We start from the raw sequence: 27,603 nt of genomic DNA, 5'->3' as shown, positions 1-27,603 counted from the left end.
TTTTTTTTTTTGGCGTTTTTTTTTTTTTTTTTGATTTGTTGTGATTTTTTTTTTCTCTCTCCATGTCTTTAGAACGGCCGTGTCACTGGTGATGCAGAGTTAGAACGGCTCAAATTAAGCGAGGGATACATAAACGGGACTCAGGTTAGTATGGTGTGTCCGCAATGGATAATTTTCTTTACATGTTACAGTTGTGCAACTAGAATAATAATAATAATAATAATAATAATGAAATTATAATGAATTTTAAAATCAAAATTATTAAATAATAATACAATTATTATTTTGATAATATTACTACTACTACTAATAATATCACAAAGATTATTAAGATTATTGTCATTATAATTATATATCGTCCTATCCTAACAAACCATACATCAATGGAAAGCTTATTTATTTCGCTTTCAGATTATGTATAAATCTCAATTTCGAAAAATTGACCCTTATGACTGGTTTTGTGGTCCATGGTCACATTATTATTATTATTATTATTATTATTATAGTTATTTTTGTGTTTTAGGAAAAAACACATTTACGTTTTTTTGTAAACATTTTATTCAGGAAAAAAGGTATAATGTACATTGAATAAGTAAGTATTTGAATTTATACATTGTTCATCTGTTTTTATGCTTTGAAAAAGATGGAGCATTGACACAGCACTGGTCTCAGGCTGTCCTTACTGTTGAACCCTGTGTGATACTCCTGCGCATATTTTTTTCTTTCTGCACTAGCTTGTTATTGTGTCGTCATTAACGTGCACCTACGAATGCTCCAGATGGTGTTTGTGGACACACTTCCTGTTCTTGGCTTATTAGGGCCCGAGCACCGATGGTGTGAGGACCCTATTGGATACGCTGTTTTACTAAAGCCACCCCCTGGCGGTGAGCCCGGGTGCGAGGGCCCGTTCATCGCTGCTTGCAGCTTTAATGTTCACTATTGTTCTTTATATGTGTGTCTGTGCTACAGTACAGGATGTTGGACCCTGGTCATATTGTTGAGTCGGTCACAGTCGAGGAGGACCCCCATGAGTCGATGCCAATTATTTCAGTTGAAACCAGTGATGATGGAACCACACGTCGCACTGAGACTACAGTAAGTTTGCTGTAGATATGCAGTCTAATTTAACTTGCCACATTTTGTCAAGTATGACCACTTGTCTTTGGAAAGATAAATGATGGCGCTTCCTCTTATCAGGTAAAGAAGGTCACAAAGATGACCACCACACGAACAGTCATTCCCTCAGTCTCCGACACGCTTTCCCTGGATGGCACAGGTTCAGTCACTGGGATACCCAGTTATAATACCCCAATGGACCGTGTGTACAGGCCACCGGGTGGCCCCATGGACTACCCCACCACTACTGTCCCCCGTAACTATCACTATGGACCACCAGGTGGCTATGATGATTACCGCAGCGGCCCTCCTTCTGAAGTCTACGCCAGCCTCAACCGAGGGACACGAATGGATGACCGCTACAGGTCTGTGCCTGTTGCGTTTGCATTGGATGAGATCAAGCATTGTAGATGTACTAATTAATTTACCCGATTCTTTTTCTTTAGGCCTGTGGATGGCTATCGCACGCTGGACTCCGCCTATCGCACCCACAGCCGGCCGCAGTTGGACCCGTATGCAGCCCAGCCCCAGGTAGGACGTATGGGCAGTGCTATGGAGATCTCTGGCATGCAGCGCTTTGTACCAGAGCCATACGGCTTGGAGGATGATCAGAGGAGCCTGGGATACGACGAACCCGATTATGGCATGGGACCACCCATGCATTACAGCACAATGCCCCGTTTAGCACATGCACACCATGCCCCACCTCCACGCCGGACAGGGTAAGTGTATTCTGTTATACGGTAAGAAAATCATTTTGATTGGGAAATGTATTAAAGGAATAGTCCACCCAAAAATTACATTTACTCACCTTCATGTTGTTCCAAACCTGTATGTCTGTCTGTCTTCTGTGAAACAAAAAACATATTTTTTTTAAATGTTGGTAAACAAACTATTTCAGATCCCATAGTACTTTTTTGATCCATGCTATGGAACGCTAATTGGAACTGTAATGGTCTGGCTACCAACTTTCTTTAAAAATATAGTCTTTTGCATTCCACAGAAGGCAGCGGTAAAAAATCGGTCAGTTTGAACTGCTGTATGTTTTGTGTAGGTCATATGAGGGCACACTGGATGGTGATATGAGTGGTGCTGGCGATATGTATTATTGGGGAGGAGGTGCTCCGTTGGCTCAGGGAGAGAGAGGCAGCATGGCATCATTGGACAGCACTCTTCGTAAAGGCCCCGCCCCCGCATCATGGAGGCAACCGGAACTTCCTGAAGTCATCGCTATGCTCAACTACCGCCTGGACCCTGTCAAAAGCAATGCTGCAGCATACTTGCAACATCTCACTTTTAAGAATGATAAGGTTAGTATGCACGTACATTATGCTGGGTATTCCCGCCCACATAGCAGTATATTAAACATCAAATAAAATACTGTTCAAAGGTTTGGGGTCAGTAGGTTTTTAATAAAAAAACAGCAGTATTGTGAAATCTTACAAAACTGTTTTCTCTTTTAAAATATAAAAAAAAAAAAAATTATTCCTATAAAGCGAAGCTGAATTTTCAGCAGTCATTACTCCAGTTTTCAGTGTCACATGATCCTTCAGAAATCGTTCTAATATGCTGATTTGGTGATGATAAAGAAGTTGAAAATGGTTGTGCTGCTTAACATTTTTGTAAACAAACTTTAATAAACAAAGTTATTTTTAAAAAAAATGTCTTACTGTCTTTTTGGTAGTCTGTCTTTGCCGATTAAAAGTATTATTTTAAAAACGCAATCAACCCAAACTGATTGCCTGTGGTTTCATCACTTAGTACCGGCTTTTGGCGAGGATTGAGAAGTCACTCAAATGACATGGTATAATATGCAGATTCTATGCACTCAGTTTTTCCTCTCTGTCTTTGCAGGTGAAGTCAGAAGTAAGACGACTGAAGGGGATCCCTGCCCTCGTGTCCATGCTGGATAACCCAAAGAAGGAGGTTCATTATGCTGCATGCGGAGCGCTCAAGAACATCTCATACGGACGAGATCCAGATAACAAGATAGCCATCAAGAACTGTGACGGAATTCCCGCGCTGGTGCGGCTACTGAGGAAGACGAGAGATCAGGACCTTACCGACTCCATAACAGGTACGCAGTGTTTATCGCTGGAAATCAAGATTATGAAGTTATTTTTATGCTATTAAAGTCACAGTGTAACAGAAATAGCGGCAGATCTTTTCTTCCATGTTGTGACATACATCAGTGAAGCAGATCATCAAAAAAGGAAAAATGTACGGCAGGAACTTGGTTTTATACATCGGTTGTTGATTGGATGGAGGCAGATCTGAATGCGATCTTGCGGTCAGTTGTAAGAAAGGGGCAGCGTTTAAGCGGACTAAATGACTGGAAAATCTGCCATACGTCACCAGAGAGAAGTCTTGTCATTTCACTTACCTTTTGATTTAAAAATTACAAGCTCAAAATTTTAACAAAATGATAAACTGGTCATTAATATGCATTTAGAAAATGGGGTGAATTTCCAATTTTCTTGGTTATTTTTAATATTGTATATTCAACATTTTCAAGCATATTTGAATGTAAAAACAGTTGGGAAACAGTTTTTCAGAACTGATTCCCATTTTTAGCTGATAAACAGTTTGCACAGTATATGCCTCTTAGTAGAGTTCACTTTAAACATGCAAAACCAGCCTATTTATACAGGACTAGTTCCATCAGCCCACCCACCAGTCAGAAAATTACTAAAATAAATGTTGTACATATATTTATACTACTAATTAATTATTGAGCGATGATGCATTAAATTGATCAAAAGTGATGGTAAAGACATTTATAAGGTTACAAAAGTTTCTATTTTAAATAATTGCTGTTCTTTAGACCAGCAATTGAATGCTGAAAAAAATGTATCTCAGTTTTCATAAAAATATAAAGCAGCACAACTGTTTTCAACATTGATAATAAGAAATATTTCTTGAACAACAATTCAGCATATTAGAATGATTTCTGAAGGATCATGTGACACTGAAGACTTGAGTAATGGCTGCTGAAAATTCAGCTTTGCAATCACATGAATAAATTACATTTTAAAATATATTCAAATAAAAGAGTTTTTTTTTATTTGTAATAATTCACAATATTAATGTTTTTACTTTTTTTTCTTTCTTTTTTTTATCAAATGAATGCAAACTTGTTGAGCATAAGTGACATTTCAAAAACATGAAAAATGAGTTTACATCTGGTAGTAACTGATGGCTCATCCTCTCTCAGGCACGCTGTGGAACCTCTCATCTCACGACTCTGTAAAGATGGAGATCGTGGACCACGCGCTGCATGCCCTGTCTGATGAGGTGATGGTTCCTCACTCGGGCTGGGAGCGGGGGAACGAAGGGGGAGAGGAGAGCTGCAAACCCAGACACTTGGAGTGGGAGACAGCCCTCACTAACACCACCGGCTGCTTAAGGTACGTTACATTAATGCATTTGGCAGATGCTTTTATCCAAAGTGCTTTACAGTGAATTCAAGGTATACATTTTTCAGGCTGAGAATCAAAAGCAGTTAAGCCAGAGGAACACAGAGAGATGGGCGGAGGAACGGATTAGCATGTGTTGAGAAGGGACAGTTTTATGATTCAGATTAATGAAAGACGTTAAAGGGAGGAGGGGTGTGCCTCAGTGCTGCTAAAGAATTCCTGTCAAGAAAGTTTGTGTGTGTGTGAGGAAACTGCATTTTATATGGAAGAAAGGAAGGAAGTGCAAAGGAAATGCTCTGAATTGTGTTTGCAAGCAAGAACCTCAGAGGCTGTGAAAGAACCAGGACAGAGTTTGGACAAAAGAGAGAAATGTGATCTTTTGAATCCACTTATTTCCCTTGAGTGCTTCTCTTTGAGAGTGTCCCTCACTTCTCCCACTCGCCTATTAGGCTTTTAGAAAGCACACGGTTCAGTCGGAGGAATGGTTTTACACCGTGATTACATTTAAGTAGAGCTAACGGTGTGTCTTTTTAACCCTTACTTTCTCATCCACAGCTTTTCAGATGCCATCTGTATACACTTGCTAAATATGTTTTAGGTGATGACCTGAAGCTATAACTTTCTGTGCATGCCAAACATTACTAAACATTAAACAGGCTGTGTCCTAATTAGTTGCATGACGTTTCGCTCTCAGGAATGTGAGCTCGGAGCGGAGCGAGGCCAGGAGGAAGCTGAGGGAGTGCTCTGGACTGGTCGACTCTCTCATGTACATCGTTCAGTCACAGATCAACTGTAAAGATGTGGACAACAAGGTAACATCTGAACTTTCACCATTGGGGTTTTGAAAACTGCACGTTCATTCACACTGCTCTTTTATGAAGGGGAAGCACAGGAGTACAGTGTTTTAGGGAAGAGCAAAGGGGGAAGAAAGCATTGTTGGTCATTTTTATTATTGCATATTGAATATTTTGTCATATTTGAATGCACTGTTATACTTAGGCTTGGGTAATGGGTATTTTTTAATGCTAGTTCCACTTTTTGGACGTTAGACAATTTTTTTGTTGTTTTTTAAAATGGAAAAATAACTAACTAAAATTAATGGTGTCATTACTGTTGAAGGGTTTGCACTGATTCTTTCAGATTTGTGCTGCTAGTTGTGCTCAAATGACACTGCATCGTTAAAGATTTGGAATTATAAAGTGCAATTGGAATCTGTAAATTCTGGATATTACTCTTTAGTTAGTAGGATCAGCCTCCGCTCTTTTATCAGCGATAAAAAAAAAAATTTGGTATTTGGAATTGGTAGTTGTTGTCTTTCATTCTTGTACACTGTCTATTATTTAATCATGTTTATTATGTCTGTGTGCAGCTGATTGAGAACAGCGTGTGTCTGCTGAGGAATCTGTCCTATCAGGTCCATCGGGAGATACCAGGCTGTGAGCGCTATCAGGAGACGACTCCCGTCAATCAGGGCCCCGCCCCTTCCCAAAAGGGCGGCTGCTTCAGCTCCCGAAAGGGCAAAGGTGCGTGCCTTATTGATTTAAAGAAAAACACAGGCACTGGCTGTGGGCCGTAACTAATTCAAATAAGTTAACTTGCTATCTTTACATTCCAGTGCATAATCTCCGTGTTGTGTAAACCACTAAGATGCCGTGTCTATTCCTTGTCTTAATCATAATACACACTTCGAAGTCTGTTAAGCTTGTAAGTTTGATATGTGCCAGATCAAGTTTGTTTACACAAGAAGGAGATGCAACGTGCATGATTTTCACACGAGTGTGTGCTTTGTGGGTTTGTTGCTGAATAATTGTTGGGTGGCTGGGGCACTATTGCAATCATTTTTTTTTTTATGCCAAAACAGTCCTTTCCTCTCATTTTCTTCTGTATCTGTCTCTTCCTTCAATCCGTACATCTTTTTATCCTGTAACAGACGAGTGGTTTTCCAAAGGTAAGCTTTTCTCTCTTTTTATTGTTTTTCTTTTCTTTCCTTTTTTTTTTTTTATAAAGTAAAGGCTTTGCTTTGCTTTCATGGGAATCACTTACATTTTTTTTTTTCACCTCATTGTAACCCATTATTAAACCTGTTATAGGTCAAAGTACAGAAAATGGATCTGAAATGGGAAACTCAAATAATGTTTTAGGGGAAAATAATGTCTGTCTTATCCTATTTCACATTCGTTTTATGAGCTGCACTACTTTTGTAACATAAGAAAGCATTTTAAGGGGACCAGTCACACAAATAAGGTTTTTATTGATCTGAAGGAAATCGATGAGGAATCATTAACTAGTATCAGATTATGTCGCTGGACACTAAACTCTATGGCTCAGTTTTAAAGCCTAGTATGCTGCCCTAGTAAGCATCCAGGCTATCATGGTCAAAGGGCTTTTACCACAAATATACAAATTAGCTGTCTGTTCTTAGAAAACTGGGAAATGAGGGATGAGATTCCTCCCAAAAATCTTTTCAGTAGTCTTTTACATACAATTTTTTTTAGTATTATTATTGTGTCACTGTGGCCTTTAAAAATGCTTTCGGCATTTAAAACATTTCACTAGTAACCACCAGAGGGTGCCACAACACAGCATTTCTGATCGATCCATTCTTTACAAACCTTCACTGTTAATCTTCAATCATATAGATTTATTAAAAGATTACTGTCTGATTTTATTTTTTATTTTTTAACTTGCACTTTGTCACCACTCTATAATGTCGTATACTACTGTGAAAAGCCCGTTTTAAAGGCTCCAATATACCGGAGTCAAAGTTCTTTTTTTGTTTTTGTTGTTTACGACTTAAAAAGCCGTTTGTAATAACTTTGAAGTGGTATACTGTTAGTGAACATTTAGATTAATATGTAAATAAATGCTGCACTGTTTCCTCTCAATGACAAAAACCCACAAAAAAAATGACATTAGTTAATAAAAGCATATGATCATAGTGAAATGGAAATGTTTGCACCAGCTCTGTAATTCATTTATTTATATAGCAAAAAACCGTGTCAGTGTCTCTTTCAGTTAAAATGACAGTTTCTACTACAAGAAGCTCTTAAGTATGTTCATTTTTTTTACTCTCTTATGTCTAACCTTGAGAACCTTTAAGAATACTTAAAGAAGGTGGAGCCCCAGAGCACACCTATCTGTTGCGTAATCGCCACGCACCAAGTGGAAGTTCGAAGGTGTTCGTTTTGGCCTGATTTAGTTCGAAATTACGTCACACGTGTTTGTTCTTTGATTTCTCTTGATGTATACTGGGGCTTTAAGTCATCCGTCATTAAATCACATGGGGTCTCTCCCATAAATGTAGCCTCTAACGGTGTCTGAAAGAAAAGGCTTTGTCTAAAGAAAATCCCCATTTTAAATCTTTGGAGAAGAGGTTTTCAGAATTATGCTTCTAAATTGTCACAAATTACATCACTACCATTAAACAGCAGATAAGATTTGTGTGTCACTTTATCTCTATTTTACTTGTTGCTCATGCTGTCTGCTTTGTTCAGGAAAAAAAGAGGATGATGGAACTTCAGATACGATTGACATACCAAAGAGAAGCACACCAGCCAAAGGTACAATGACAGTTTTGATGGTTCTGAATACTTACACTGATAGTTTCACTTTGCCTCGTATTGTAGTTAAATACTAGATTAAATACAATGTAGTGATTTGTGTTTTGTAGGTTATGAATTGCTGTTCCAGCCAGAGGTTGTGCGTGTGTACACTTCTCTCCTGAAAGAGAGCAAGAACCTGTCGGTTCTTGAAGCCGCCGCGGGGGCTGTGCAGAACCTGTGTGCAGGCCGTTGGACTGTGAGTACCCAGTCGTTCTGAAACTTTCAGCATTTTTGTGTGTAGTTAAAATATTGCTATTGCAGTCCAGAGCGTATTAGACTCATTCAACATTAAAGGGGTCAAATTGTTCATTTACATAAAAGCTTGATTTACTCTGATAACCTACTCCAACTCTCAGATCTCAAAATTAATTTTCCAGTCCAAAAACAAACAAAAAAACAAGGTTTTATGGAAATTGAGCTACAAAAATGATACATTCAAAACTTCTGAACTTTTTTTTACATTTTAATGAAACCAATATTTTGCCACAAAAAAACTTGAACTTCATAAGTGGACATCAGGGGAAAAGTAAATTGAAAGTATAATTTAACCTCTTTTGCAGTATATAAGCCATATTTAATTCTTGATTCTGATTGGCTGACACATTCCAAGGGTATTGATTTAATCTTGAATATACACACCCAGGTGATCAGTTTGAATAAATTCTATGATCCATAGGGCTGGGCAATTACCTGAAATTTAGTTTCAATAACAATTTTGGCTTTCAAAATTTATGGAAACAAATCAATCAAAATAAAACTATATATATATATATATATATGTACGTATATGTGTGTGTGTGTGTGTACGGTAATTTATTTTTTGTTTTATTTTTTATGGTTTTTCAGTTCAGTTGTATTTAAAGTTCAAAGAAATCCTGTGTTAAAAAGATGAATAAATGTGTGATGTTTCCAAAGTCACGGAGTTAAATAATTGTGATCGCAATACCAACCAAATTAATTGATTTATTGTCATTTTATTTTTTTATTAAATAATCGAGCAGCTCCAGTCTATCATGATGTATTCCTTAGTTAATATTTGTTTGATTAGGTTCATCAGGAGGTAAAATCTTACAGTTTCATCATTTTACTACTTACTCCTTATCTTTCCAGTATGGGCGGTACATCAGAGCAATGGTGAGACAGGAGCATGGCCTGCCGATGATGACGGAGCTGTTGTCTCATGGGAACGACCGTGTGGTCAGAGCCATGTCGGGAGCTCTGAGAAACCTGGCCATTGACGCTCGTAACCGTGAGCTGCTAGGTATGTGAGCAAATGATACTTGTTTGTTTGTCAGCCTTCGTATTTATGTCCATTCAGTGTTATTCACATTAAATTAGCCATATGTGTACAGTCCCAATGAATGAATCCCAGTGTATTTTACTCTGCCTCTCTCTGTGTAGGGAAGCATGCAGTGCCTAACTTGGTGGCCAATCTGCCCGGCGGTGGTCAGAGTCAGCCAGTGCGCGCGCTCTCAGAGGAGACGGTGGTGTCTGTTCTCAGCACAATGGTGGAGGTGGTCGGCTCCAGCGTGGATGCGGCCAAAACCCTGCGCAGCTCCCAGGGCATCGAGAGACTGGTGCTCATCAACAAAGACAGGTATGTTTAAGTGATTTTTAATAATTAGCCAGTCACATTGGAGGAACCTGGAAGAGGAAAAAGTATTTTAACTGTGAATGACAATCATCTGTATTTTCCCCTTATAGCAACCGTTCAGATCGGGAGGCGCGTGGTGCTGGGCTGGTGCTGCAGATCGTTTGGGGCTTCAAGGAGCTCCGCCGCACACTGGAGAAAGACGGCTGGAAGAAAACAGACTTCATGGTGAACCTTAACCCTCCTAACAACACCCGGAGCAATGGGGGATACGAGGACAGCACCCTGCCGCTAATAGACAGGGGTAAGAACACAACACATTCCCGCTGAATGCTCTTTAGTGTGTTCACGCAACAAACAGGTGTTTATCGGCTGTATGGACATGCAGCATACATCTCAGTGTTTCTGTGATCTGACTTTGTTTGGGTCTCTTTGTTAGGGGGCAAACAGGACAGAGACATGATTCCTCTTAATGACATGGGACCAGGTATAAAACACATACTTTATTCTCAAACTTTAATGCTTATACACAAGGACTAAAATGAACTTTTAACCACATTTTCCTGTGGTTTGTTTAGTTTTCGCAATTCTTATTTTAATTTGTATCTTTTTGCTTCAGTGTGCACTTTAAAATTAAATGGATTATAAAATGTTACATATAAAGTGTAAAATGTAATAAATATCATGTGCATCAAGATTGGGGTTGGGAAATTTTTTTTAATGTCTTTAAAGTCTATTATGCTCACCAAGGATGCATTTATTTGATCAAAAATGCAGTAAAAACAGTAATATCGTGAAATATCGTACAATTTAAAATAACCATTTTCTATTTTAATATATTTATTCCTGAGATGGCAAAGCTGAATTTTCTGCATCATTACTCCTGTCTTCAGTGTCACATGATCCTTCAGAATTCATTCTAATATGCTGGCTTATTTTTTCTTGGGATTAATGTATAAAATTCAAAAGCACAAGAATTATATGAAAAAATAAATAAAGACATTTATAGTGTTAAATGGTCACTTTTGATCTTTGCTGAATTAAAGTATCACTTTCTTGAGAAAACAAAAAAGTATTCCCCCAACTATGTGTGTGAGATCAGTGACAAATGCTTTTTATCTGTGGTGGCAGACGCTTACTCTACGCTAGACCAGAGAGGACGGAGAAACACTTTAGACGACACTCTGGATCGCTCTGACAGAGAGGCACCTCAGGTAACACAAACCTGCAAGGGAACATCCACTCCTGTGCAGTTACACACAACATACAACTTGTTCTCACTAAACTTCCTTCACAAGCATTTCAGCACACTAGACATCCTGAAACCTACACACTACACAACCTGAAACTTATTAACCTTCTGTAATTTCACGCTTACTCTACGCTAGACCAGAGAGGACGGAGAAACACTTTAGACGACACTCTGGATCGCTCTGACAGAGAGGCACCTCAGGTAACACAAACCTGCAAGGGAACATCCACTCCTGTGCAGTTACACACAACATACAACTTGTTCTCACTAAACTTCCTTCACAAGCATTTCAGCACACTAGACATCCTGAAACCTACACACTGCACAACCTGAAACTTGTTATTAACCTTCTGTAATTTCACTAATAATACTAAGAAGGGTTCTCACCTCAACTAACTCTCTCACATTCCCCTCTCCTTCTATTATCACTCACCTCTTCTTGGATGCCTTTCCCTTTCTTTTATCCTCTGTCAATCTCTCTTTCTCTTTGACTCTCAGGGAGGAATGTATGGGGAGAGGCGGGGCTCTTTGCCTCTGTTGGACTCTTATGATGGTTAGGCCACTCCCCCTCCCCCCCACTCAGTGCATGAGCACGCATGGTATGTGTGTCCACCTTCTGCATGGCCTTCATGTGTATATTTAAGTGTATGTGTGCCTCTCAGTGTATTTGTGGTTCTAACCCTCATTAACAGTATTTTGCTATTCTGTACTTAAGTGGAAATGGTTTTACTAATTTTTGTAAATCTCGTCCAGTGTTGGGGAAGCTTCTTTAAATTTGTACTCAAATTATAATTTATTTTTCACCGTTTCTTTAAATTTGTACAATTAGAGCCATATTTATCAGGTGCAAAAACAATGATGTCATGTAGGATGACGGCTTTAATTGTAAAAATTAAAATACATTTAATTTGTTTGAATTTAAAGCTGAATTTATCAGCTTTTTCATTTGCTATTAATCTGCTTTAAATTGTAACAAATTTACAGTGAACAACTGAAGTAAAAAAACAAAACAAAAAGACAATATAAAATGGACTCAAATTATTATTATTTTTAAATGTTTTCTTGTATTAGATTTTTCATTAGAGCTCTTTTTATCTTGTGCAAAAACAAGGATGCCAAATAGGATGATAGCTTTAAATTGAACAGTCAAAAACAAATGACTGAAAAAGTCAATATTATATTCATTCAGAAAACCGCTCATTCAATGTGCCATTAGTAGCACTGCCACTTTTCAGTTAGTTTCTCCCCAACACTGATCTCTTCCTCTCATGTGTCCTCTTTGGTCACATGACTGATGTTTTTAGCGGTTGTATCCGTCATCACTTTGCCATATAAAATGGGTGATGTGATTTTTGTGTAATGCGCACAAATTCCCATCGCAACTGACACCTTACTGATTCGTTTTCCTTTGTTATTAGTAAACCTAATGTAAGAGAGTACCACGCTCGACCTTCACGTCTCATCCTATTTCTGTCCACAGAAAAACTGATCGTGTGCATCACCCGTCGTGTGCACCCCCCGCCGTGAGTTTCCTCCTCCTGCCTACTGTCCCTGCTGAGCCTCTGATCAGTTCTCATCACTTATGGGACCATAGCCACTAATTGCAACGACCCTTCAGTAGTTTTCAACATTCTCATGTTGTCACTCTCCTGCTCTCATTGAGATCAATGTGATTGCAAACAGCCACTACTTAAAATGGACCCAATTAATTCCTTTCTCGATCTTGGTTCATGCCACTGTTTTTTATGTCAAATAATGGAAACACTAGGGACTACAAACTCTATTTAGTCACATCCCCAGCTTATCGAGCTTTATAAATCATTTCTTTTTTCTTTTTTTTTTGGCTTATGCATCTATTAGAACACTAGTATAGTATGGCGTTGGTATTTTGATTATTTTGCTTCATCCTGCTTTGTGGTTCACATTGAAAAAATGTAATGCCAAATTGCATCAGTCATATGTGGCCTGCAGAAAATAATGTATATAGACTTTCTCAGTAAGTTTTATGTCTCGTTGGTGCATTGCAATGGGCATGATGCCTTTTTGTTTATTTTTTTTGGTCATTGTTTTCTAAAAGCACTAGACGACCACCAATTCCCCTTTAGTTATCCATCTGTGGTTTTTTGGATAGTCTCGTGGAGTGTTCAGTCTCTAGGAAGGGTTTGTTGTGAAAGCGTTGAAGCATTAGAAAAGAGGCAGAGGGATATTTGATTGGGAGATTTTTTTTTTTTTTTTAAACCAGTAGCATTCAAGAAAGTTCTCTAGTGGTAGGTGAGTATAGTTTTGTTCTTTGGGACTCCTTACGTTGTCAAATTTGCAAAGCATTCCATTGTGGGAGAGCGGTTTTGCAAAAAAAAAAATATTTTCCTCCCTTTGTTTTGGTATTTGAAATTGTCACTGACAACAGTTAGTTTCTTTGTGGAAACTCAAAAGTAACTTGCCCTTCATTCTTAATAAATACAAGAAAATAGCCACAGAAGAGAGGATTAAAAAAAAAGCTATTAACTTTGAGACAAATTGTAGCTCTGGTCTTAGATCAGGGCTCCTACTTTTCAGTACTTTGTGAATTTGCCCTGCTGGTGGACCCAGTTTGTGCATTTTCATTTTTGTCTGAATATAAATGAATGTGTAAATATGACCGTCTCACAGATCCACTCTGCATACTTGGAGTGCCTCGCTTGCTCAACGCGTCGTGTGAGTGTGTGTTCGTGATAAGCGGTGAACAGGGACGTTCGACCACCCTTCTGCCTCTTGGTTTCAGTGCCTGTCTGTTTAAAGAGTGAACGAGTGTACATTTGAGGATGTATATGCATTTTGTTTTTTTTTCTTTGAGATCCATAAGTACAGTGCTTGTTTCTTAGACTGCATATTCAAAATGCACAGTAAGTCTGTTGTAGATATTTACTGAATGGAAACTAGCACTAGGGGTCAATGGATTTCTTTTTTTTTTTACGATTTTTTTTTCCCCCAATGCCTTTTTAATTCCCTGTCTGCCAATCCACAATCTAATCCTTCGCGACACTACAGTGAGTAAAGGAAAGGTTGGCTGTTGACTAAATGGATGTGAGCCAGAAGTCCGAGTCCTGATACAGGAGGCTGTTCACAAGTTTGAGGAATCAATCAATTGTTCGATGTTGGAGGCAAATAAATGAATCTTTTAATTACAAAAAATTGCATCTCTTTCAGGCAGGATTTAGCCAGATATTGATTCTTGCTTGATGAGAAAATAAGATAGGTAAAATAAAAGCACATTTAACTATATATACCAGAGAATATTTGTTAATTTTAATTATTTTTTTTCTTCTTGGTTTTTGTCCTGTTGCTCTTTCTTTTCTATATTTTATGATTGGGGCTGATTTTGTTTTTCTGGGATGTTGTGGGTGAATGCATATGCAATCAGTTTTATTTTTTAAATAAATGCATTCACGGTTTATATCTTTTAATTAAAGACAAAAGGAAAAATTCTTTGTGTCATGTGCTGTCAGTTGACATGTTTCTGCAACACTAACATGTGGATCTTGATTCATAATTCCTGTATTTCAACACTTTACCTTTGGTCTTAAACATTGCACCTTTTCTCTCATGGATTGAAGATGTTAACTTAGCAATACTGTTATTGTTTTGTTTTTTTTAAATAAAAGAATGATTTTTTTTCCAAGGTTCTCACAGTGAGTTTTTGTGTGATTCACATGGTGTTTTTAGCACATTGAATACATTTGTTTACATTTCTTCACTTTAAGAATGTCAGTTTATTGACATATTTGATAAATCTATTTCAACACCTTATGAAGTTTAGCTGCTTACTGGGAAATATAGTTGATGCACATGATATTATTGAATTGATTCAACTTAACAGTATTTCTCAAAATAAAAAAAGAGTCAAAACTAGTTGAGACAGTGGAAACTTAACATGTTAAGTTGAATGAAAAAAATTATAAACTGCTAGTTGTCATCTTAAATTACTTGTAAACAACTAAACCAGTGGTTCTCAGCCTACTCTAAGGCCACCCACTGTCCACAGCAATATTCAAATATTCTGAAAATTAACTGCAATATGCTGTAAATTCTACAAGTTTCAAGAGCTGAATGTTTTTCAAGGAACCCATCATTTTTTACCAATGCATTTACATGAGTCTTCCAGTCATTTACTGGAAAAGGATAAAAGTTAATAAAAATAAAATAAATCAATTACTATTTGATGAAATATTTTGGTGAGTTTGGCGTAACTAGACAATGTAAATGTATTATAAAAATGCCCATAGTTGTAAGATTTTTATTAATTACATGATACAATTTTTTTTTTATTAGGCTACCTCAATTTTTTTCAAAACGAAAAAAAAACGGCTTTTGAGGCGGTGAATTAAAGTTCGGTTAAAATATGTTGGGTTTTAGTTGTTTTAACTTATAATGCTTATTTTAAGTCATGCTCAGAACCATTAAAATAAACGCTAATTTTTACAGCGTAAACATTGCACTAGTTTCTCTAGGTTCTGTACTTAGGAGAGATTTTTCAAAACAATAAATGCAGTTGTGTATTTATTAATATTATGTTATACAATAATATTATGACCATATCCTTCCTTTGCCAGACTTCAGCACAAGAAGGCGAGAACAGATACGAAAAAAGTGCTCGTGTTTTTAAGACTCCTTCAAGATGTTCACACATGGCGCCACCTACTGGTGTAACGTGCAGACAGGGCCACCGAACAAATCAGTGAATGAATCTTTTTGGTGAACTGATTCAAAAGATTCGTGTCACTGAAAATCTCACTTTGTTTGAAGCTGCTGATGAGTAGAGCTAGAGAGAGAGAGTCGGTTGACATGAGATTTGTAATGCAGTGGCTCACGTGTCCGACAGATCACCTGTGTTGAGTATGTAAAATTATTTGTGTATTTTGGATTATAATATGGGTATTTTAGCAAGTTTTGATGAACCACGTGCACTTAGCGTTTGAAAACGCGACGGGTTTGCAGTAATAATAATACTCGCGATATCAGGCTAAGTGGACCTTGATTGAGAGTATGGCTGAACTTGCGTTTCTTTGCCATTTAATACCGAACAACATAAAGACGTTGAATTGAGATCAAAATTGCCTGATCCTCAGACATTCATCTGTCTTCTGTAAATATTTACATAAATTTAATACAAAAAAAATAATAACTATTCATATCAACCGTTGTATCTGAATCGATAACACAAAGTAAGTAAATCTTATCTTGCAAAATTGAAGAAAGCTGTTATTTCTGGATCGTTAACAGTTTTAACGTTGGTTTTGAAGTTTCTAAATGTGTTTTAGTCTGAAGTTGCTACCAGAATGTGGCAGTATCAGCATCCTGACTTTGCATTATTCCTGCTTGGTGAACTTCAGAAGCAGCAGCAGGGAAGCATCTTCTGCGACACACTAATACAGACAGACGGTAAGAGATCATCTTGTGTTGCAGATAGCCAGCTCTTGGTCTGTGTCATTGGGAAAAGCTGTAAACTTTATCACTTGCACCTTGTAAACAAAGCATATAAAGAAAGACCCTGATGTCATTGCTATGATTTCCAAGTTGTACAACAGTTGGTAACCATAGACATAAATCATAGAAATGAAAAATGTGTAATGCTGTAAATGAATTTTCTGGACTTTAACTCATTTTTATTATTCAGCACACCTTTGATTTATTTTATTTTTTTCAAACAATTTTTTAGCAGTTTTTGAAGGCTCATGATACAACATTAATAATAAAAATACTTCCAATAATATTTAGCTTAATTTGGTTTGATTTGTGTTTTTCTCTTTTGGCAGTTGATTTGTTTGCTTGGCCATTTGTGTAATTTAAAATTGTTTTAAATTTGACATTTTAAGAATCGAAAAAAGAGCCACTTGTGAGGGGGAAAGAATCATTTGGTTTGTTTACTGTTATTTTACATCTGAGAATCAATAGACAACCTTTGCCAGTAATGTGGTAATTGACCATTTTTCCTATGCTTTTACTATCATTTAAAATCTTTTCAACTCTTCAGGTGTCTGTGTTCCAGCTCACAGTTGTGTGTTAGCTGCTCTAAGCCCCGTCCTCTCTAGAGTCCTTTCCACTTCCCCTGCTCCACATGCAGGGCAGAACAGGCTTCTGAACCTTGAGGCTGTAGGATCTCGTGTCTTACTAAAGCTAGTTACGTTCCTGTATACGGGGGAAATGGAGATCAAGAGTCAGAGCGAATATGAGGAAGTAATGGCTGCTGCCTTCAGACTTGGTCTTAAAAACCTTTTGGAAAAAAAGAGAGTGTGTGTGGAAAGAGGAGTTGCGGATGTTGGAAGATGTTGGAGAAAGATTGGTGTACAGACGGAAGATGCGAATAGTCAGGAAGGTGAAATCGTGTCTGAGCCATTAAAGATACAGAGCAGTGCTCATCCAGTACGTTCAGTGCAACCTTGTGGCTTGTTGGAGTCTGATTTGCCATCATTGTCGTTATTTGATGAAGCTAGTCCAACTAGAGGTTTTAATTGCACCAGTAATGCCACTGTTCCTTCCCACGCTGTCGTGACAGAAGTATCCCTATCAAATCATCATAAAACAAAGCCTAAGAAGAGGTGGGAAATGGCAAAGAGAGAAAGCCAATTAAAAAAATTAACTCGGCAACAAATAAACATTTCAGGCAAAAACTTCCGGAAACTTTTAGAGGCAGATAACAGACAAAAAAGTGCTACTGCTGAACAAAAGGAGGCCAAATTGGACCAGCTTAAATTAAAGATAAAACTGAGGAGGAGCGGAGCTTGCTGGGAAAGCAACCTCTTCGTTTCCGTTCAAGGTGAGAGCGAGAAGCAGCTAAAAGAAGTGAAAGAGCGTGGACTTCGATCTCAGGTACGGATTTATCTTTAAATTTATAACACAATTTAGACAATTAAAGCATAGTTTATATATTTGAAATATATACACATCCTGAAAAAAAAAAAATAACACATCATGGTTTCCACAATAATGTTAGGCTGCACTAATGTTTTCATATATATGTTTATACACACACAAAACGCACACAGTTGCAATCAAAATGATTCAACCGCCACGACCTGTAAAACATTCTGCTGCCGTGAACAAAAATTTGTGAAAACAGTTCAACCAAGGCATCCAAGAACATTTATTAATACACATTTGAGTGATTGAGAATGTAAAGTTAATGAAAAAAATCACATTGATTGGCTCTAAACATTCATGTACAAAATTAGTCAACCCCCAACACTTAATTTTGCAGAAAGTCTTTTTACTTTTTATAACCTCCAATAAACGCTGCCCCTAAGTGCCCCATTCCTTGCTTGAAAAAGCTTTTAGATCACTGATAATCTTTCTTCAAATTCCACAAAATGAGATTTAAATCTGAAGACTGAACAGGCCACTCAACATTCTACAACTGATCCCTGAACCATGTATACTTCGTAATGATTGTCCTGCTGGAAAGTCCAATGATCATCAGCTTCAGTCTCTGCACCCAAAGGTATCACAATCTTTGCCAAAATGGCCTGATACTTCAAAGAATCCATGATGTCCTTCATACAGTCAAGATTTCCACTTCCTTTAACAGCAAATCACCCCCATAACAAGACCTGTCCACCTCCAATTTTGACCATGGAGATGGTGTTCTTCTGCTCATAAGCTTTGTCTTTTTTGCACTAGACATAAATCTTTCTGTTTGGTCACATCACTTCATTACAGTTCTTCCAAAACTTCACAGGTTTATCCAAATAATGTTTTTTAGCATATTCAAGTCAGCCTTTTTTCTTCTTCTTGATCCAATAAATTTTAGCATATTCAAGTCAGCCTTTTTTTCTTCTTCTTGATCAAGAGTGGTGTTCAGAAAGATGTCCCAACATGAAGGTCATGCATGTTTGGTGTCTGTCTTATACTCTGCATTGAAATGTTATTCCCTCCTTTCATCAGATCATCTTGCAATTCTTTGGCAGTAAATCAAGTGTTTTTCTTAGTTGCTCTGATCAAGTATTTTATTCCCTTTGATGGTATTATGCTTTTTCTTCAACGCCCTCAAATGTTTTCTGATATAACACATTTTAAACTTATGAATAAGGTTGCCAGCTCTGTCTCTTGGAACTTTTAGTGACTTGGAAATCTTGTAGCCATAAGCCCTATTCGCAGGGGATTAGTATTATCTGGGGACCTCGTGTGATTTAGAAATGACCCCCCCACATCTGAGTTTCGTGTGGCGCATTCGCATGGGATAAGCGAAGCCTGTGATTTCACTCGAATTTACAGACTTAACTCCCAGATATGAATGTTTCTTACTGCATGCTGCTATGTCATCTATCTCCATCTAATCATTCTTTTTGTTTTCGCTCTTCTGATGGTTTTCAGATTTCTCTTTCTGCAAATTGTATAGTTGTATGGTGTATAGCGACAGGGGCGGTTGTCATGTAAAAGAACGGCCAAAATGCATAAAAAGTTTTTTTTCATTTTGAGTTGTAATGAGTGTCGTGTAAACATACCCTAAAGCCCTATCTGGGGACCTCGTGTGATTTAGAAATTACACCCCCCCCCAGATGTGTGTGAAATTCACACACATCTGAATTTCGTGTGACTATCTGAACGATCGGGCCAGTGCTGCTTCCTCTACGTTTATCATTCTCGTGTGTTTGAAGGCTTGTCAGTTTAAATATTTTAAGCTATTCAAGCACAAGACGGCACGAAAGAGATCTCAATGTGGTACTCGCGCGCTGTCATAGATCGTCTCTGTGCGCGCACACACCTGAAGCGTGCACACACAGAAAGCCTTCTCTCAGACATCAAGCAAATACCAAACTTAGTTCTTTTTCATGTCTTGAGCAAATTCGTACAAAATTATGTCTGAATGGCTGTCAATTGACGAGTATCGACGTAAAAACAGTTGGTTACGTCTTAAGTGAACGTAAATAGTTAAGAAAATATCGGATGTGCATTAATATAACGGACCCGTGCATTTCTTATGTTAATAATGTTAATCAAACAATAAAAGAAAAAGAGAGAATCACTCGCTGCTCTTAATTAAGTAACTTCTGTAGCTTTAATGGATATTTGTGTATATTTACTTCAATTAATTTAGGTAATTTGTATCTAGTGGTCTGTCTGAGGGCTCAGCCCTCCTGTGGATGAAGTCCTAGAACCACCCCTGTATAGCAATATGACCCAGCAGCCAAAATACTATCAAAACACTCCAATGCAGCCTCCATTCTTCACGAAAGATGGATAAAAAGGCGCACAGGAAACAAAAACCTTGAAAAAATTATATACGACCCCGCCAAATTTATTTACAATTATTAGAAATGACTAGAGGTCACCAGGTAATACTAATCCCGTGCGAATAGGGCTATAGACTTTATAATGTAATAAAACAATTTCTTCACTATAACTTTTGTGAGAGCTGTTTTGCACCCTACCATAGAAATAAGTGACTTAAAAACAACGATGTCGAATAGGGGTTGAATAATTATGACACATCTGTAGTACAAAAAAAAATCATATAACTCAGAAATATTACATTATATATTGACATTATTAGTGACATTATCACTTTTAATATGCCACTAAACTGTCATAGATGCCATTTTAAAACACTTACATTTGTAAATTACAGTCTCTGAGGAGTTGAATATTTTTGATTGTAATTATACTGTATATATAATACAAACTACATGTAACTGCATTTATATGAGCAAACAAATTTGGCTAAATATGTTACGGTATATATATTTCTATAGCAAAATTTCATTTGTGTTCATTTCATAATTTTATTTTTACTTTTTATCTGACTAAAGAGCTGCCCACCTAGTGTACTTTCTGGTCAAAGTCTTGGAACTCTCACCCCACCGACAGACCTGACTATTTCACCGTCTAATTCTTCCACGCATGCCTCTTCAGATAAATGTCTTCATACCCCACACCACATTTCTGTCTCTTCCCCTTTGGATATACCAAAATTATCTTCAAGCCCTCCCCAAGCAGATGAATCTGATGAACATATTGCAAAGATGTTGGACGATATGTTGATGGGTTTAAACATCCTGCCATTGATGCCAATAGACAGAAATCTGGATGAGCAAGACCAGCTAGGTCTTCTTCAAGATTCAAAAGGTCAGCAGAGGGCTGCTGAGGCATCGGCTCAAGGTGCTTGTCTTTATGTGCAAAGCTGCGAGCCAGAGATGAAGGAATCTGATGTTAGCAAAACGGCAGTACCAGTTGTGTCACCAGGACAAAGAGATAAAGGTAAAGCATCATCTTGACATGTTTTGGGTTTGTGGTGCTTTACACTATGCAAGTGTACATTCTTTATGTTGCAGTGCTCCCAGCTGTCTTTGTCATGTTTTTAGTATAGCACTTAGTACATTTACCAAACATCCAAAATTCTCAGCTCCCTCTTTGACCCACAAATTGCATCTCTTCTTACTTTGCTCTTTGTCATTGTTTAATTGAAATTATTCTTCACATGCTTGCTTAACCCAAACAGCATGTGATATGCTTGTCTTAGTCTTGGGTCAGGTTTATAGTTAAAAGTTTAAATTGAATGAAATGTCATGTGGTGTAACTATTAAATATAAACATTTAATACTTTAAAAGGTTTAAAAAAAAACCTGTCATCATGGTTTATAATTCATAAATATGATATTATATTCTCTATGATATTATTTCCTGTTTTTATGATTATTTTGTTTGATTTGCATGTTTCTGGGTTGATTTAGTAGAGAAATTAGCACTTTACTCCTTAATAATAATAATAATAATATTTTGTCATTGAGCACTTTACTCCTTGTTTTTCTTTTAGATCACTCAGGCTTTCAAAATCGGTCAAGATCCAATACATTTGAGGTCCTGACTCAGTCACCTGGACAGGACAACTTGAACAATGATAAGAATCTGGCAACTGTGGCAAGAAACTCCACTCCTTCACTGGTAGAAGATTTGTTTTTAACCCCAAAAGCCACAGCCGCCCTAGCTTACCCTTCTCCTGCAGCAGGTCAAATGCCAAGCCTTGGTATGACCAGCATACTGGATGACGGGCCAGATTTCAAACTACTACGATGCCTTTCCCCCCTTGAACCAGATAAGGGAGACAGTGATGTTCCTACACAAGAAATATCACACAGGCAGGACCTAGAAATGCAAAACCTTCCCTTGTGGCTTTCTGAGTCACCACTGAAATTGGACTTCCCTCTAAGCTCGATGATTGATTCCTCCTACCCACATCCACAGCCTGACCTCATCGCCTGCCAAAATCGATCGTGCTCTGACCTTTCAGAAAATCAAGAATTGAAGACTTCCTTTTTACAAGATGATTTAATGAGTGGGAGTAGTTCAAACACCATTCAGCATGATGTGAAGGATGCTAGTGAGCACCCAAAGCAGAGAAGGCCGAGAAGACGGAGGATTGCAACTCACAAGTCAAAAGTGAATGGGGATACAGAGTGTCAAAACCTAGAGAATCAGGATCAAGTTCAACCCCACAGTGAAAACGTTAAGCCATCGACTTCTAATGCACGCCGAGTGAGTACCCGAATTATCAATGCAAACAGAAAAGTAGCTGCAGGTGTGAAGAGAAAAAGAGACATTTCTTCACCTCTCAGTAAGAAAATGCCTCATACCGCCAATAAAAAATATGAAGATGTTTTACCTAAACCAAAAGACACGGGTATTGTGAAATGTGGTCGTGGCAGACCCCCAGGATCCAAAAATACTTCCGTAGATCCCCAAAAATACTTGTGCAACAATGCAGAGAAATTGCCCACTTCAGGACAAGATGATTGTGAAGTGAAAAAAACTATGACGGACAGTGAGATTGAACAGGGTAATAAGCAAGAACCAAATACACAGCAGGAGAAAGACTCAACAGAAATGGAAGAAGCAGATGTTAACAGCAATTTGGCACAGACAACCCCAAATTCTCGCTTAAAATATGCTGTTCAGGCGAAGGGACCAAGTATCCTTGATCAAATTTTCCATCAGACTCTTCCAACTGTTGAAAGCCTCGCTTGTAGGAGTTCTCCGAATATTGATCAGCAGCTAACATCAAGTTTGCGAGACACGTCTTTTCGCCTTCAAAAATTCCGAGGAGGGAAAAGTGAAGATGAGAATAGTAAATTAGTGATGAATAGCAGTGAACTGATCGAAAAGGGCATTTGTGGTAAGAAAAAAGCAGAGACTTCTATGCTGAAAAACGAGAAGGAAGATATGGAGGTATCTGACAACCAAGTAGGGTCACCGTTGTCATGTGGAGACATGCCAGAAAACTTCAAATATTCGGTTAAAGATGGAAAAACGGCAACTGAGGTTACAGCCACTGTGTTACAGAATAGTGATTCCCAAAATGAGATGGGAAAAGACATTCAGGACCAAACGACTGAGATTTCTGTCCCGTTAACAGCTGAGGAGGATATAATGAAGGAAATTATGATGCCGGCTGATGATATTGATGGTGCTGATCATGCAATGTCACCTACAAAGAAAGACTGTGTTGTTTCTTCTAACGAACTGACAGTGATCGAGGGAATAGAAAGGAATTTCTGTATGAATCCTGATAGTACACCAGATGAACAAAACTCTGAAGCTACAGTTTCTAATGAGTGTTCATTTGAGTTGACATCAGACATGGACAAAGACGTTCAGGCAGCACATGGTGTTAACACCCAGGAGGATAGCTGGGTGGCCGACTGTTTAGAGAAAGAGGAAGATTCAGGTGGGAGCAAAGAGGTTCAGATGATTGAAGAAACTATGGAAGGAGAAGAAACTGAATTTCGGAGGGCAAATGAATTTGTAGAGGAAAATGCTTTGCTTGCTTCAGATGATGGGTGTGGGGAAACCACCAATGGATTGGATGATGATGAAATTGATGTGGAGGGGGACCAATACAGTGTTGAGATGATTGATGGACGGACCCTTCTGGAGGAAGATGAATTGAGTAAAGGACACATTGCAAGTGCTAAGACTGCAGATGATGCATCAAACAGAGGTAAAATGGCTAAACTTAGAATTATAATTCAACATTTTTGTACATTCTGTTATTAATAATCCATATTCCTTATTTCTCTTTTGTCCTCATAGCTCTGAAACTTAGAAACACACAGGAAATAATAGGCAGAGATGCTCCTTCTGTCCAGACTGAAGTATCCCTTCACAGCCCCAAAGTGTGCAGTGAAGATATCTTAATGGTGATGTCCAATTCAGAATCAGGAGATGACTGCCACTTAGATGAAGAAGATATTGAAGTAGATGTTGTAGAGGAGTCTGTAGAAGATCCATTAGGGCTTTTGGCAGCCAGACAGGTTGTCACACTGCCTACTGAGGGTCTAATGGACCAAGAGGATGAGTTGGATGCCACTGAAGAGGAGGAGGTAGATGTCACTGGAGAAGAGACAGAATGATTTTTTATGTTCATGTTAAGAATACATGTTTAGCATTTTGAAGCCAATAGCAGATGTTTGAGCCAAGTTCTTAACCAAAGGTTTAATATATCAAATGGTGAGAAGAATTCTCTCTTTTTTTTGTCAATTTGATCTTACTTATGTGAATTAGCCTATCAATTCATTCAATTTATTTGTGATTGTCTCATACATGCTTAAAGTTATATATTAAAATTATGTAAATAAAAATACATTGATATAAGTTCATATTACACTTTTCTATGTGTGCTTTATTTAATGTACATTACGATACCTATTTGGTATAATTATTTTGGTCAGTTTGAGTGTGTATCTTATATAGTGTATGTGTAAAATAAAACGTACAACATAAAATAATATAAGTTTCCCAAGGTTACCTATATTCCCAAAATATTAAATTCCCTAGAAATATTAAGAAATTTAAAAATAAATAAAAAGGTGGTACCAAATATAGTTTTTTTTCTAGTAGCATAGCTACTACACATTCTATCAGTTAGAAATTGCTTTTTGAGAGCGTGGTTTCAATACACATTTATATTTTTTCCCCCCAGTAATCACAATTGGAATGCGAGAATCATGCTAATAGCTAAATAAAATGTAATTAAAATAAAGAAAAAAAAACGATAAATAAAAACAAAACACAAGCAGAGGCAAACGGCATTGTTTTTGAATAGAAAACTTTATTGTCAGCGGAAGTACCAATTTCAACGCTGGATGGATGGGAGGATCCACGTGGGTATTTCCGCCGGTCAAGCGCGCGCTCTGAAGGTTAAGCAGGCTGTCAGAGTTCTTTGTTGAACGGGACCCACGCTCTGCCCGGTGGGTTTTTAGTGAGGGTAACCCGAAAGGTTATTTGCAGGAATGGACCCTATGAAAGCGCAGCAGCTCGCCGCGGAGCTGGAGGTTGAAATGATGGCTGACATGTATAACCGGTATGAAGCCTACGGTGGTCTTTTTATATGTGTAACAGCATGATTTCAGATTAGTTACGTTCTCGGTATATGACATACGAAATATATGGACTTGTGTAACGTTAGTAGGTTACACAACTGTTGAATAGTATATTGTAGATGCAATGTTGTACTACAGTGGATATAGATGGCTATACGTTTTGTAATTTTATTATTAGATCTAGACACCAGGCCTTGCTCAGTATCGCATACTTAGATTATGTAGAACACGATAAAACTTGCTTTTTGCTGTTAGCCTGTACTATGTAACCTGCAGCAGTGTCATTAGTACTGCTATCGACAGTTAAATGCATTCAGTTATTAAGCAGGTTCACAGTCTTCTTCCGTTCATATTAACTATTTTTGTATCATCTGGTATATCAGTAAGGGTACGTTACTAGTATGAACTTCAAGCTGTATGCACTCGTACAGTTTAGAAATCATCGACCAGCTCGAATCGTCTTTACTTTTTCTGGCCCGTCAGAGCAGACAGACCAATATTTTTGCCTGCATAAATGGCAGGATGTCAAACGTATGAGTATATAAAAATATCCAAACCGTTAGCCTGTGCCCTTGAGATAAGCATAAATACATTTTCATAGTGAGTGAGAGTTTTTGTAATTAGCAGATTTTGCCATTATTTTGTGCGTATTCGCTATAAATGCTATCCCACATCCTACAAATTGAAGGCTATGACGGCAAATGTAGTGAATAAATCTATGTAGTTTATTCATTATTTGTATATAAAAAAGGGAAACATTACATTCTTTGAAAAAAATGTTTGTGTACTATTTTAAAGTTATATTCACTAAATGAAAAAAAAAAGCACGTTAACTGGTAAGAGGTACAATCACTCATCTGTACATAGTAATTATATTTATACCCCATTACAATATTCCCTTTACAGTTACTACTCTAACAAATACAATTACTTGTGTTACATGTAGCATTTTAAACGTACATTTAATATAGCAAAATATATATTTTAGTCAGATTTATTACAGACGTAAAGGAGCTCATTCTATGTCCTCTTCTATATTTCATTTGAGTTTTGTCCATACAAATGTGTTATTATTCGCTACAGTAAAATGACGTGCCTGGCTGTTTCCGTGAATGCAATTAGTCAATCATATTCATTCTCGATTATTGTCCTTCGCGATTATTATCGATTTTTATCAATTAATTGTTACAAACCTTGTAGTCTCTACAAAATAATGGGACGAGTTAATGAAAAGTATAGGTACTTCACTCAGTCGTAAAGGTGAACATTGTTTCATTGAGATTATACATTACATAACCAAATGTGTACCATCTCATCTGTCCTGTGTTTTTGTTTTTTCCCTCATGCAGCATGACCAATGCATGTCACAGGAAATGTGTTCCGCCTCATTACAAGGAGGCAGAACTTTCAAAGGGGGAAGCTGTGTGTCTGGACCGCTGTGTTTCCAAATACTTGGACTTGCATGAGAGACTTGGTCGGAAACTCACTGAGCTCTCTGTTCAGGATGAGGAGGTGATGAGGAAGGCCACCGCGGGCACTGGATAGACCTGAGACGGACTCTAAGGGTGGGGCTGAAGGCCTTTGAATGGGGTTTGGGGGAGGAATGGGCACTTTGGACTTTGGACAAACGGGGAAATCAGGCAGCGTGGCCATGGATATAAATTATATAACATGAATAAGAACAATATTGCGACAAATATTGATTCACTGTTAGACATGCCACTAAATAATCCAGACTTTTGGAAGGAGGTGGGATATATTTTACCCTACGAGTTGTTGATAGTTTGTTGGCATGAACATTATTAACATCACAGAAATAAAGCGTTGTCCGTGTAGGGAGATTTGTGAAGCATTGTGAAATGATGTCCTTGTGAAATAGTTTTTTTTTTTATGTTGACACTGATCATTGTAATTTCTGATATTCTCCGAGTCATTTTACAAAATGTACCTTTATTGCTCAGTAGAATTAAAATGTTTACCATTCTGTTTCACTTACGACTCTTTATTTAAAATTAGCCAAAAACAGCATGCTCTAGAAATTACCTGACAGTTGAGAATGTTTTCATTTATTTATTATGTTTAAAGAGGATTAATTTAGAGTCTCAGTTACTTAAATACTATTTTAATGTGCTGACAGCATGTTAACAGCAACTGATGGACTGTCAGTATGCTAAAATTCTTTCCAGGGAGAAGTGTCTCTAAATTCATCATCTTTAAGAACCACTTATGTAACAGATCCTCCGTTTTCAATGAGACTTTCTTGATCGGTTTTGGAGGC

The 27,603-nt window shown here is 37.6% G+C and overlaps 3 protein-coding genes across 10 annotated transcripts in view; all 3 read left to right on the top strand.

Moving 5' to 3' along the window:
* Positions 1-14,636, top strand: part of LOC107746596 (catenin delta-1-like) — a 46,077-nt gene extending 31,441 nt beyond the window's left edge. For 4 of the 6 annotated variants that reach the window (XM_016560918.1, XM_016560879.1, XM_016560912.1 and 1 more), the window contains 19 exons: positions 73-144; positions 970-1,095; positions 1,198-1,481; positions 1,563-1,838; positions 2,171-2,426; positions 2,971-3,193; positions 4,331-4,523; positions 5,227-5,344; positions 5,902-6,055; positions 6,463-6,480; positions 8,027-8,092; positions 8,203-8,330; positions 9,245-9,395; positions 9,536-9,731; positions 9,839-10,029; positions 10,165-10,212; positions 10,857-10,939; positions 11,476-11,576; positions 12,458-14,636. In XM_016560918.1, coding sequence (XP_016416404.1) covers positions 976-1,095; positions 1,198-1,481; positions 1,563-1,838; positions 2,171-2,426; positions 2,971-3,193; positions 4,331-4,523; positions 5,227-5,344; positions 5,902-6,055; positions 6,463-6,480; positions 8,027-8,092; positions 8,203-8,330; positions 9,245-9,395; positions 9,536-9,731; positions 9,839-10,029; positions 10,165-10,212; positions 10,857-10,939; positions 11,476-11,535 — 2,565 coding nt within the window. In that variant the 5' untranslated portion in view covers positions 73-144; positions 970-975 and the 3' untranslated portion in view covers positions 11,536-11,576; positions 12,458-14,636. The remainder of the gene's footprint in view (positions 1-72; positions 145-969; positions 1,096-1,197; positions 1,482-1,562; positions 1,839-2,170; positions 2,427-2,970; positions 3,194-4,330; positions 4,524-5,226; positions 5,345-5,901; positions 6,056-6,462; positions 6,481-8,026; positions 8,093-8,202; positions 8,331-9,244; positions 9,396-9,535; positions 9,732-9,838; positions 10,030-10,164; positions 10,213-10,856; positions 10,940-11,475; positions 11,577-12,457) is intronic. The other 2 variants (XM_016560896.1, XM_016560905.1) reach the window with 2 other exon arrangements.
* Positions 14,637-15,803: 1,167 nt separating this feature from the next.
* On the top strand, positions 15,804-24,537 carry LOC107746583 (uncharacterized). Of its 3 annotated transcripts, none has more exons than XM_016560848.1 (6): positions 15,804-15,849; positions 16,275-16,395; positions 16,988-17,823; positions 20,760-21,207; positions 21,764-23,944; positions 24,037-24,537. In XM_016560848.1, the coding sequence occupies exons 2-6, from the start codon at positions 16,293-16,295 to the stop codon at positions 24,354-24,356; spliced, it is 3,888 nt and encodes a 1,295-aa protein (XP_016416334.1). In that variant the 5' UTR covers positions 15,804-15,849; positions 16,275-16,292; the 3' UTR covers positions 24,357-24,537. The 3 variants fall into 3 exon arrangements, with proteins under 3 accessions (XP_016416334.1, XP_016416344.1, XP_016416351.1); XM_016560858.1 differs by lacking the exon at positions 15,804-15,849 and adding an exon at positions 16,088-16,178; XM_016560865.1 differs by lacking the exon at positions 15,804-15,849 and adding an exon at positions 16,088-16,178 and having other exon boundaries at positions 16,257-16,395.
* A 532-nt stretch (positions 24,538-25,069) lies between these two features.
* On the top strand, positions 25,070-27,301 carry LOC107746912 (mitochondrial import inner membrane translocase subunit Tim10-like). The gene is made up of 2 exons (XM_016561259.1): positions 25,070-25,306; positions 26,675-27,301. The coding sequence occupies exons 1-2, from the start codon at positions 25,236-25,238 to the stop codon at positions 26,868-26,870; spliced, it is 267 nt and encodes an 88-aa protein (XP_016416745.1). The 5' UTR covers positions 25,070-25,235; the 3' UTR covers positions 26,871-27,301.
* Positions 27,302-27,603: the final 302 nt, after the last annotated feature.

The sequence above is a fragment of the Sinocyclocheilus rhinocerous genome, unplaced genomic scaffold, assembly GCF_001515625.1.
Source record: "Sinocyclocheilus rhinocerous isolate Xijiao unplaced genomic scaffold, SAMN03320098_v1.1 scaffold2026, whole genome shotgun sequence".
In the NCBI taxonomy this organism is placed as follows: domain Eukaryota; kingdom Metazoa; phylum Chordata; class Actinopteri; order Cypriniformes; family Cyprinidae; genus Sinocyclocheilus; species Sinocyclocheilus rhinocerous.
Note: the sequence above shows the minus strand (reverse complement) of the source record. Positions and strands in the feature narration are given on the sequence as shown.